Here is a 12,491-nt window from a genome sequence, read left to right as displayed (position 1 = left end):
CCCCCAAAATAAAAAAAAAAAAAATTAGCTGGGCATGGTGGCAGCCTCCTGTAGTCCCAGCTACTTGGAAGGCTGTGGCAGGAGAATTGCCTGAACCCAGGAGGCGGAGGTTGCAGTGAGCCGAGATAGCGCCACTGCACTCCAGCCTGGCAACAGAGCAAGACTCTGTCTCAAAAAAAAAAAAAAAAAAATTACTGCATGTAGAATAATGTCAGATTTTTTTAAATATGCCTTTTTTTTTTTTTTTTTTTTTTTTTTTTTTTTTTTTTAGGGTCTCACTCTGTTGGCTTGGGTAGAGTGCAGTGGCATGATGATGGCCCACTGCAGCCTCTACTTCCTAGGCTTAAGCAATCCTCCCACCTCAGCCTCCTGAGTAGCTGGGATCACAGGCGTTCCGCCACACCCAGCTAATTTTGTTTTTATTTTTTGTAGAGATAGAGTCTCCCTTCTGTTGCCCAGGCAACAGAACTCCTGGGCTCAAACAATCCTCCCACCTTGGCCTCCCAAAGTGCTGGGATTACAGATGTGCACCACTGTACCTAGACATCATATGCCTTTTTATTTATTTTATTTTTTTTGGCATGGAGTTTCACTCTTGTTGCCCAGGCTAGAGTGCTGTGGTGTGATCTCGGCTCATTGCAACCCCTGCCTCCCAGGTTCAAGCAATTCTCCTGCCTCAGCCTCCTGAGTAGCTGGGACTACAGGCATGCATCACCATGCCTGGCTAATTTTTCGTATTTAGTAGAGACAGGGTTTCACCATGTGAGCCAGGCTGTTCTCAAACTCCTGACCATGGGTGATCCACCAGCCTTGGCCTCTCAAGGTGCTAGGATTATAGGTGTGAGCCACCATGTCCAGTCCAAAATATGCCTTTTTATCTTCTTCTTCTTTTTTTTTTTTTTTTTTGAGGCGGAGTTTTGCTCTTGTTGCCCAGGCTGGAGTACAATGGCATGATCTCAGCTCACTGAAACCTCCATCTGCCTCCTGAGTTCAAGTGATTCTCCTGCCTCAGCCTCCCAAGTAACTGTGATTACAGGCATGAGCCGCCATGCCCAGCTAATTTTTGTATTTTTAGTAAAGACATGTTGGCCAGGCTGATCTAGAATTCCTGACCTTGTGATCTGCCCACCTCAGCCTCCCAAAGTGCTGGGATTACAAGTGTGAGCCACCACACCAGGCCCAAAATATGGCTTTTTATACCAGTATTTTATAAAATATAAAGTATCTGTGCTTACCTCCCAATATTGTTTTTGGGCAGCCAGGCTGATCCAATCCTCCATTTGGGTAAAAGTCTATGTTTCCTAATGGTTCCTTATAGCCCAGTGCTAAAAGAGAACACACTCTGCTTTTATATGCTTTGAATTTTTCACATCTCATAGCTCATTTGCCTGCCAGATATAAGCAGAAATTATATTATTATTGTAATCCTATCACTTCAGGAGGCTGAGGCGGAAGGATCACTTGAGCTCAGGGGTTCGAGACCAGCCTGGGCAACATAGTGAGACCTCATCTCCATCAGTTAAAAAAAAAAAAAAAGGGGGACTCAAGGAACTAACATGACATCATTAGAAAGGGCAAAACCTGGGATTTAAATCTACATTTGCCTGATGGCAAAACTCTACCCTTTCCTTCAAAATTCACTTCCCCAAAATAAATTGCTCTGTTCCATCAAGCATTACCACGTACTTTGCAAACTTCGTTGTAAGAATGCCACTGTTTCACAAAGTGACAATTTCTTTCAAGGCAAATAAATGCTGAATACCACACCAGAATGCCCATGATAGATGGCAAAGGTTTTTTTAGGTGGTTGTATCACAAAGAGAATGCCTGATTAAATGTCCACTCTGCTGTTTCCTCAATCCTCCCCAAGTTTCTTCTCCAGTGCATCTCCGAGACAGCTGGATATAGGTACCCATCCTTGAGTATCGCCCAAACCCACGTGACACATATCCAATCCCAAACAAGAAAACAGCACCATGAAAGACAGGGCCGGCTGCAGTGGCTCACGCCTGTAATCCCAGCACTTTGGGCGGCCGAAGTGGGAGGATCAATTGAGACTAGGAGTTGGGGACCAACCTGGACAATAGAGCAAGACCCCCATCAGTACAAAAAGAAGAAAAAATTAAAAATTAATAAAGATGGCTGGGCACAGTGGCTCACGCCTGTAATCCCAGCACTTTGGGAGGCCAAGGCGAGTGGATCACCTGAGTTCAGGAGTTCGAGACCAGCCTGGACAACATGGTGAAACACTGTCCCTACTAAAAATACAAAAATTAGCTGGGCATGGTGGTGAGTGCCTGTAATCCCAGCTACTCGGGAGGCTGAGGCAGGAGAATCGCTTGAACCCAGAGGTTGCAGTGAGCCGAGATTGCACCATTGCACTCCAGTCTAGGTGACAAAAGTGAAACTCCATCTCAAAAAATAAATAAAAATAAAGACAGCAATGGCCAAGAAAATCTGCAGAGAGCCAGAGAGTTGTAGGTGCATCAGAGTCACTCTGCGTGGAGAGATTTAACACCCGAATGTATCTTTCAGCTCAAGAAAATAAAAAGAACCAACAAGACCAAGAAGTCACGCATCCAAACCCAATTGCACATAAGAAAGCACTGATCTTCATGTTGAGCGAATTAGCCTGTCCTTCATGGGGCATGATGATCCCTTTAAAAATATGAAGAGGCCATGGGATAATCATCCACGCTCTAGCACGTGGTCCTGGGTGCCTACATTAAACCAGCTTCCCTTCAATATTTCCGTGGATTTGGAACGCTGCCCGGAAAAAAAAGTGGGAATCTAGAGGAACCTGATCTGCCCCTACGTGATGATCTCCCCAGGGGAGACTCTGTAGGAGTCTGGGGGTAGTCACGGGCCCACAAGGACAGGAGTGTTACCATCAGAGTCGGAATGGATGACATCAACGAACTGCGCATCACTGGGATCTAATCTGTCCTGAGGAGGTTTCCCGTTGAATAAAGGGCCCGCAGGGTCGAGGCCTGGAAGGAAAACAGTCACTTGGCAGCCCCACACCATGAGTCACCTGCAGCCGGCCTTTGATCCCTCTAGATGAGAGTGGCTCCCAGGCTGCAGGGTACCCTGCAGGGGGTAGCACTCACACTCCCGCCCCACTTGGCAAGACTCTGCAGCCCGTTCCCACAGTGGAGACAGTTACCCTGGCTGAGCTCCTGAGAATGGCATCCAGACTCCATCACAGGCATGTCTCATGCAGAGCTCCACAGCAGGAAACTCATGCACGCGTATGAGGATCAAGGGGTGGGGATGAACGAGTTCCCCAGGAAAAAAGCACTGAAGGGTGCATTAAAGAGAAAAGAGCGGACGCTATGCTCATCTTTATCCCCCTTTAGATGATTCAGACTTTTTGGATCTCACTCAGCCCTTCCTTTTTGTTATTAATAACACTCCTTTATAGCTTCCACTCTTATTCATATGTGCTCGCCCGTTTGATCCATATTGCAAACCTGTGAGGGAGGCAGGGTGTCTATATCATGATTTTCCAGATGAATGGACAGTGATTCAGGAAGATCAAGACCTTGATCAGAATACAGCCTCATACTGCAACCACCTCTATCTGTTGAACTCTTGGTTTCACTGCCCTGAGCTTAGCAAGCTCAGCAGGAAAGGGCGAAACTCACTGGTCAGGCCAAGAATCAGGCTAAGTATTGAAGAGGAAAATCAAGTGGGTGTCAATCCCTGCAGAATGCACCCACGCTGTAAATGCCTAAACCGGTTTCTTGCCCTTGGTCAATGTTATTTGGGTGTTCCTCCCCACCACAACGCAGCATCTGGAAAAACAGGAGGGGAGCTCCCATGATCTTGTAACCACGAAATAAAGATTAAATGAAAAAAAAAGAAAAGAAAAAAAAGTCAGAGGCTCCAAAAGGCTTGGTTTACCAGATCCCTACCTGGAGTGAAGAAGGTTTTAAGGCAAGTCTCCCTTGAAGTTTTGTCTATGAATGTCATCTTATGTCTCCTGTCCCCTGGTGCTACATATAAAATGCAAGAGATAACCATCTTTGCCTTGATTTCCTAAGTTCCAGCCTTTTTCTTTTTTCTGGTGTTGGGGAGACAGCCAGTTGTGGGAGCTCTTGCTATGTTTCCCAGGCTAGTCTCAAACTCCTGGGCTCAAGCAGCCCTCCCGCCTCAGCTTCCCAAAGCTCTGGGATTACAAGTGTGAGCCACCACACTCAGCCTACCTGGGTCTAGCTTTAATCCCTCCATTTCAGCTGGTCACAGTGGCTCCCATCTGTAATCCTGGTGCTTTGGGAGGCCAAGGCAGGAGGATTGCCTGAGACCAGGAGTTTGAGGCCAGCCTAGGCAACATATGGAGACCCTGTCTCTACAAAAAAATTTGAAAATTGCTGGGTGTGGTAGCTCATGCCTGTTGTCTTAGCTACTCCAGAAACTGAGACAGAAGGATCACTTGAGCCCAAAAGTTCCAGGTTGCAGTTAGCCATGATTGTGCCATTGCCCTCCACCCCAGGCAACAGACCAAGCAAGAGAGAGAGAGAGAGAAAGAAAAAGAGAGAGAAAGAAAAAGAAAGAAAAGAAAGAAAGAAAAAGAAAGAAAGAGAGAAAGAAATAGAAAGAGAGAAAGGAATAGAAAGAGAGAAAGAAAGAGCAAATGAGCAGTGCCTGCTGTGGGGGCATATGCCTGCAGTCCCTGTAGTGCTAGCTACTTGGGGTGGGGTCGAGATGGGGAGAAGACTGAGCTCAGAGGATGGCTTGAGCCCAGGAATTTGAGGCTGCAGTGAGCTATGATTGCACCACTGCACTCCAGCCTGGGTGACAAAGTAAGACCCTGCCTCAAAAATAAATAAGCGGGGCGTGATGGCTCATGCCTGTAATCCCGGCACTTTGGGAGGCCAAAGTAGGAGGATAGCTTGAACACAGGAGTCTGAGACCAGCCTGGGCAACATGGCAAAACCCCGTCTCTACAAAAAATACAAAAATTAGCCAGGCACGGTGGCGCAGGCCTGTAGTCCCAGCTGCTCGGGAGGCTCAGATGGGAGCCTCAGAGGTGATCACCTGAGCCTAGGGAGGTTGAGGCTATAGTGAGCTGTGATCTGCCACTGCACTCCAGCCTGGGTAACAGAGTAAGACTCTGTCTCAAAAAAAGAAAAAAGAAGACTTATAAAAGGACTCCTAAGGCCCGGCGGTAGCTCACACCTGTAACCTCAGCACTTTGGGAGGCCAACGTGAGCCCAGGAGTTCAAGGCCAACCTAGGCAACATCATGAGATCCCATCTCTAAATTTAAAAAATTTTATAAAATAAATAAATGGCTCCTGAATCTAAATCCAGAACATTCTGAGATCATTGTGAAATACAAACAGAATGTAAAAAGTGAGCTTTTCCTTTTTTTGTTGTTGTTTTGTTTTGCTTTTTGTTTACTGGTTTTTTGAGACAGGAACTCACTCTGTCACCCAGGCTTGAGGGCCGTGGCACGATCATAGCTTACTGCATCCTCAAGCTCCTAGGCTCAAGAGATTCTTCTGCGTTAGTCTCCCAAAGTGCTAGGATTACAGGTGTGAGCCACCTCGCCCAGCCATAGCTTTTTCTTATTGCTCTAAGATCACCAGAAAAATGTTCATATAAGAATCCTTGGCTTTTGTTGCAGCCTTCACTGGATTGAGAATTTGATGAAAATTCTGGACCTCTCACCGGGACAGACACCCAACACTTTGCATGCAATTTCAGGGGCCTCTTCCTCCCATACCCAAGATCAATGTAAGCTCTTGAAGGACGTGCTGTCCAATAGAAATACAACATGAGGCTGGGCACAGCGGCTCATACCTATAATCCCAGCACTTTGGGGGACTGAAGAGAGAGGACTGCATGAGCCCGGGAGTTCAAAACCATGGTAAGATTCTAGCTCTACAAAAAAATTAAAAATTAAGCAGGTACACACCTATAGTCCTAGCTACTTGAGAGGCTGAGGTGGAAAACTGCTTGATCCTGCGGAGGTTCAGGCTACAATGAGCCGCACTCCAGCCTGGGCAACAGTGCAAGACCCTGTCTTAAAAAAAAAAAAATGGGGCACAGTGCCTCACACCTGTAATCCCAGCACTTTGGGAGGCTGAGGTGAGCAGATCACCTGAGGTTAGGAGTTCAAGAGCAGCCTGGCCAACATGGTGAAACCCCTGTCTCTACTAAAAATACAAAAATTAGCTGGGCGTGGTGGCACATGCCTGTAATCCCAGCTACTCGGAAGGCTGAGGTAAGGAAATCGCTTGAACCCGGGAGGTGGAGGTTGCAGTGAGCCAAGATGACACCACTGTACTCCATTTCAAAAAAAAAGAAAAGAAATATAATGTGAGCCACATATGTAATTCAAAAATTTCTAGTAGCCCTCTAAGAAAAGGAAAAGTTAACAAAGAAATTTTATTTTAAAAATACATTTTATTGAGATGATAGACTTTTTATTAATAAAAAAAAAGAAAGATATAGGTTGGGCACAGTGGCTCATGCCTGTAATCCCAGCCCTTTGGGAGGCTGAAGCGGGCAGATCACCTGAGGTCAGGAGTTCAAGACCAGCCTGGCCAAAGTGGTGAAACCCTGTCTCTATTAAAAACACAAAAATTAGCCAGGCATGGTGGCAGACACCTGTAGTTCTAGCTACTCGGGAGGATGAGGCAGGAGAATCGCTTGAACCCGGAGGCAGAGATTGCACCATTGCACTCCAGCCTGGGTGACAGAGCGAGACTCAGTCTCAAAAAAAAAAAATATATATATATATAAAAGGAAACATTTACCCAAGTATATTCAAAATATTGTTTCCAGATGTAATCAATATAAAATATTTGAGAATGAATTACATTTCTTTTTTGTACTTAGTCGTTGAAATCTAGCATGTATTTTGCATTTATAGCACATCTCACTTTGCACGGGCCACATCTCAAGTGCTCAGTGGCCTTGTGTGTCAAGTGGCTACTGTATCAGACAGCGCAGCTCTGAGGTTCCTTCTCAAAGTGTGGTGTTTGTGACAACTTGCAACTTCTGGTTAAAAATAGAGACTCCTGACACCAAGCCTGGGGACTCTGATTCCACAAGTTAGCGTGGTAACCACCACCCCAAGGTGAGCTCTATACACAGCTTAAGTTTGAGTATCACATTTAATTTGATTCACAAGTGACATAGGCACTTGAAATGTTTTTAAATTCACTTATACTCTGTCATCTTCTGTTGAAGAAGCTAATGAGAAGCAGAACTAGAAGATGCCTAGAGAGGAAGAGCAAAAGGAAGGGCAGAAGAAGGGGAAATGAAGAGATGAGGCACCATCAAGACGTAGATGAGGGACAGGCAGACCAGTTCAAGTCTTGGGTGGTGGAAGTGAATTGTGTCCTTGGTTAACAGACCACACTCCCACCACCCAATCAGCAAAAGCTACGAATCAGAGCTCCTCTCCCTCCTCCCTCTCCCTCCTCCTCCTCCTCCTCTTTTCCCTGTCCTCCTCCTCCTCCTTCCCCTCCTCCTCCTTCCCCTCCCCTTCTTCCTCCTCCTCCTTCCTCCTCCTCCTCTTCTTCCTTTTTCTTCGTCTTCTTCCTTCTTCTTTTTTCTTCTTCCTTCTTTATAGACGGAGCAGGGGACCTGGATGACTTATAAGCATACCACTGGGAAAAGTCCTACCCACTAAAGGAAAATCTCCTGACCAATATGGCAAAACCTCATCTCTACAACAAACACAAAAATTAGCTCTGCATGGTGGCGTGCACCAATAGTCCCAGCTGCCAGTGAGGCTGAGGTGGGAGGATTCCTTGAGCCGGGGGAAGCTGAGGCTGCAGTGAGTCGTGATCGCACCCCTGCACTCCAGCCTGGGCAACGAAGTGAGACCCTGCCTTAAAAAAAAAACATAGAAAAAGAAAAAAGAACTAACAGATAAGGGGCACAGACAAATTCTAGCTATGTGTTCTTTCTACAATAAGGGAAAATGAAATTTTTAAAAATAAAGACATATTGCTTTCTAAGACATAATAATAATAAATTTTAAACATAAAAAGAGGTTTGTTTCCCTAGGAAAAAAGGTAAATAAAATGAAGGCAGCCTTGTCCTTTGGGGTGTAAGAGAGCAAAAACCGTATAGGACAAACCATGTGACCTCAAGTACCAGGGATACAGGAGATGACAGCTGTTGTGGGGTGTTTGTGAGAAAGAGAGAGACTGACAGACAGACAGAGGTGGCATGCCCAGAGCTATCTGCCAAGTTTAAATAGCACACTCAAACTTGGTGGCCCAGGCTGGGCACAGTGGCTCATGCCTGTAATCCTACCTCTTTGGGAGGCTGAGGCAAGTGGATTACTTGAGGTCAGGAGTGTTGGAGACCAGCCTGGCCAACATGGTGAAACCTCGTCTCTACCAAAAAATACGAAAATTAGCTGGGCACAGTGGCATCTGCCTGTAGTCCCAGCTACTTGGGAGGCTGAGGCAGGAGAATTGCTTGAACCCAAGAGGCAGAAGTTGCAGTGAGCTGAGATTGCACCACTGCACTCCAGCCTGGGCAACAGAGAGAGACTCCATCGCAAAAATAAATAAATAATATATATATAACTTGCAGCCTTAAAAGTTTACCTCCTAAATACAGTTTTAATCATTTACCTCTCCCCTTTTCCCATCCAATTCTACCTTTTCAGTTTCCATAGATTGAAAACAGCTCTCTTGGTATGAGGATGGATTCTGGGAAAGGTGAAATGGGAGAGCTGCTGTGGAAAGTTGCTAAGCACGAGGCAAGAGGTTCCAGCAAGGGAGTCTTTGTTTAGGATTTGACCTGCTGCATTTCTGAATGTTTTCACTCAGTTTTGGCCCGAAAGCTGATATTTAGAGAATGAGCCCCAGCCATCAAAATTTCCATCTCATTTCCTTATCTTGAGACTCCAGCTGTGCCTGGGGACTGACACGTATTAGGTTTATCTTTCAGGCTCTCCTGATCTAAATAAAAGGAAGAAGACTAACTCCTTGGGGCACACAGATCTGAATGAGACATAGCTGCTTTCCCAGCCATAAGAGAAATAAACTCATCATCAGTTTTTTCTATAGTATATACAATGTACGATATACTTTACTTGTATTTTATTAAATAATAGCCTGAGGTCAACATTATTTTGGTCTTCCTTTTGCATGCAAGGACCCATGCTCAGAGAGTTTAGGTAATTGGGACTGGCTTTGAACCCAAGGAGTTGGATTGGCCTACATGATGCTCCCCCAGTGAGCACTCTGCCCAGGCCACCACCCCAAGCCCGTTCACAGGCGCTCACCTGTAATTCTCCCCAGCCGTCCATGGTACATCTCTCCAACAAACCCAGCTATATGGGCGCCTAGACTTACTCCGACCATGTAAATGTCATCAAGAGAAGCTCCTTTTGCCTGGAATTTCAAAAGGTCCATCATTATAAATCATAAGGGGCCAAAGAATTAACAACATTTGTAGGAATTTCCTGGCTGTTGACTTTGGAGAAGTATTTCTTTTTTTTTTTTTTGAGTCGGAGTTTTGCTCTTGTTGCCCAGGCTGGAGTGCAGTGGCATGATCTTGGCTCACCGCAACCTCTACCGCCGGGTTCAAGCAATTCTTAGAGAAGTATTTCTAAGCACCTTACATCTGTTATCTCATTTAAAGATCACAGGCCGGGCACGGTGGCTCAAGCCTGCAATCCCAGCTCTTTGGGAGGCCGAGGCGGGTGGATTGCCTGAACCCAGGAGGCGGAGGTTGCGGTGAGCCGAGATCGCGCCATTGCACCCCAGCCTGGGAAACAAGAACGAAACCCCATCTAAAAAAAAAAAAAAAAAAAGTCGGCCCAACTCCAAATCCGTGTTTTAATCTTTATGCCATGGTGTCTCCAGTCATGCCTGTGCTAGAAAACAGGCCAAGGTGTCTTTGGAACCTTCCAGATGGGGGAGAGGGGCAACAGCACATTTTTACTAACTCCCTTATCTTCATACTGGCTCAGTTAATGCAGTCACCATGGAGAGGGAATGAAAGAAATTGGGGTGAAGGTGGAACAGTCTGTCCACAGGCTGCTGGGACAGCTTGTCATGAGCCATTTTAATACTCACCTTCCCAGGGCTGGGCTTAGTGGAAGGCTCGTGTAACTCACGTCACCCCAGCCACGAAACGGCCACCAGGCCCGACGCTCCCTGAAATTGTCCTGATTTCATGTTACTTTTTTGTCGTTGTTAAAAGGGGTGATTCGTGAGACAGATCACTAAGTAAAATTTAAGGTTGAATGTTTGCAAATCTTCTAAAAACATAAATCATCTCATCAGACCATGTTTTGGATAATCTGGAACTTCTAGCAAAAGGAACATGTTAGACATTGAGGAAGCTCTCGGCATTTAAACCAAGAAACCCCTAGACAGAACCTCTCCTACCCATAAGACACCTTTATGTGAGCTGGAAAAAGATGCCGTCTCTCAAGACACTTTGCTGTCATCTGCTGGAAATTTATCCTAATAAATAGATAAATCTACAATGTCACAATGACAAGAGTGCACAGCCTGCACAAACATACCTATGAGCCTCTCATCCCACCTTCCCGGGGCTTATTCACATTTGCAGAATGTTGCAAAATAGGCCCCTTGTTCACTGTAGCTATCTCTTGGCTTTATGCCTCCAGATAATGGGTCAGGTTCAACTTGGCCCTGAATCATCTAAGAGAATTCTCTTACCAACATCTGGTCAATGAATTCCTTCAAGACGGTGGCTACTTTTCTGGTCTTACTAGAGGCATGGTTGTACATTACAGTTGTAGCTCCTCGATTCCAATCCACAACAACTACATTCATGTCTTCTACAGAGAGCAAAGCCTTTACTAAGTCCTCCATCCAAACAGGAGGGGAGCCTGTTGGCCTGAATCCATGGACAATGAAGGTGGTTTTCTTGGTCACATTCAAGTTCTCAAAGGCTGAGGAGTTGATGGTCTGTGCGCAAGTCACGTTTCTCCTTGTGTAGAGCATCAGCCTCACATTCAGTCCCGTACCAACTAATGCACTGTGAAAGCTCAGCCTGGTGAATGAAGGACATGTTTCTCCTGTGTCTGAAAATAAAAATTAGATGGCATCACGACAGGTCTTTCCTTAGTTGGGCATCAAGCAAGAGTGCTATCCTAGGCCATGTGCACTGGCTCATGCCTGTAATCCCAGCACTTTGGGAGGCCGAAGTGGGCGGATCACCTGAGGTCAAGAGTTCAAGACCAGCCTGGCCAACATGGTGAAACCGCATACAAAAATTAGCTGGGTGTGGTAGCAGGCGCCTGTAATCCCAGCTACTTGGGAGGCTGAGGCAGGAGAATTGCTTGGAATTGCTTGAATCTGGGAGGCAGAGATTGCAGTGAGCTGAGACTGTGCCATTGCACTCTAGCCTGGGCAACACGGTGAGACTCCATCTCAAAAAAAAAAAAAATGCTGTCCTATATTTATAGGAGTTCTTTTTATGTTCCTGATAGGACCTGTCTAAGGGCTGGATCCAGTTGAATGAAGTTGCAAAATCATATGTCTCAAAAATCATATTTTGAGACAGGTTTTCACTCTCACCCAGGCTGGAGTGCAGTGGCTTAATATCAGCTCACTATAACCTCCACTTCCCAGGCTCAAGCAATTCTCCCACCTCAGCCTCCCTGAGTAGCTAGCTGGGACTGTAGGCACACGCCATCATGCCTGGCCAGTCTTTTAATTTTTTGGTAGAGACAGGGTTTCACCATGTTGGCCGGACCTCGTGATCCACCCTCCTCGGCCTCCCACAGTGTGATTTTTATTGTTACTTCACAATTAGTGAAATTTGTTCCCGGAAAACACCACCTGTAGGAGTTCTGCTTTCATGAAGTTAAAGACACTTATTTAGGACTAAACACTTGCCTATTTATTCATTTATTTATTTGAGATAGAGTCTCACTCTGTCACCCAGGCTATAGTGCACGGGTGTAATCTCGACTCACTGCAACCTCCGCCTCCGGGATTCAAATGATTCTCCTGCCTCAGCCTCCCAAGTAGCTGAAATTGCAGGCACCCGCCACCATGCCTGGCTAATTTTTGTATTTTTAGTAGAGACAGAGTTTTGTCATGTTGGCCAAGGTGGTCGTGAACTCCTGACCTCAGGTGATCCACTCACCTCAGCCTCCCAGAGTGCTGGGATTACAGGTGTGAGCTATCATGCCCAGCCAAGGTTTCCATTTTTTTTTTTTTTTTTTTTTAAGACAGAGTCTCATGCTGTTGCCAAGCTGGAGTGCAGTGGCTCTATCCCAGCTCACTGCAACCTCTGCATCCCAGGTTCAAGTGATTCTCCTGTCTCAGCCTCCCGAGTAGCTGGGATTATAGGCACCCGCCATCACACCTGACTAATTTTTGCATTTTTAGTAGAGACAGGGTTTCACTATATTGGCCAGGCTGGTCTTGAACTCCTGACCTCACGATCTGCCCTCTTCGACCTCCCAAACACTGGGATTACAGGCATGAGCCACCAAGCCCAGCCAAGCTTTCCATTTTAAATAATTTT

The 12,491-nt window shown here is 46.0% G+C and overlaps 1 protein-coding gene across 1 annotated transcript in view; it reads right to left on the bottom strand.

Annotated features, from left to right (window-relative positions):
• The window catches only part of LIPH (lipase H), a 37,557-nt gene extending 26,421 nt beyond the window's left edge, over positions 1–11,136 (bottom strand). The window contains exons 1-4 of the mRNA XM_032298363.1: positions 10,670–11,136; positions 9,262–9,370; positions 2,889–2,990; positions 1,236–1,325 (exon numbers count right to left, since the gene is read on the bottom strand). Of these exons, the coding sequence (XP_032154254.1) occupies positions 1,236–1,325; positions 2,889–2,990; positions 9,262–9,370; positions 10,670–10,957 (589 nt within the window). The 5' untranslated portion in view covers positions 10,958–11,136. The remainder of the gene's footprint in view (positions 1–1,235; positions 1,326–2,888; positions 2,991–9,261; positions 9,371–10,669) is intronic.
• Positions 11,137–12,491: the final 1,355 nt, after the last annotated feature.

The sequence above is a fragment of the Sapajus apella genome, unplaced genomic scaffold, assembly GCF_009761245.1.
Source record: "Sapajus apella isolate SASKATOON/1434 unplaced genomic scaffold, GSC_monkey_1.0 scaffold38, whole genome shotgun sequence".
Lineage (NCBI taxonomy): Eukaryota > Metazoa > Chordata > Mammalia > Primates > Cebidae > Sapajus > Sapajus apella.
Note: the sequence above shows the minus strand (reverse complement) of the source record. Positions and strands in the feature narration are given on the sequence as shown.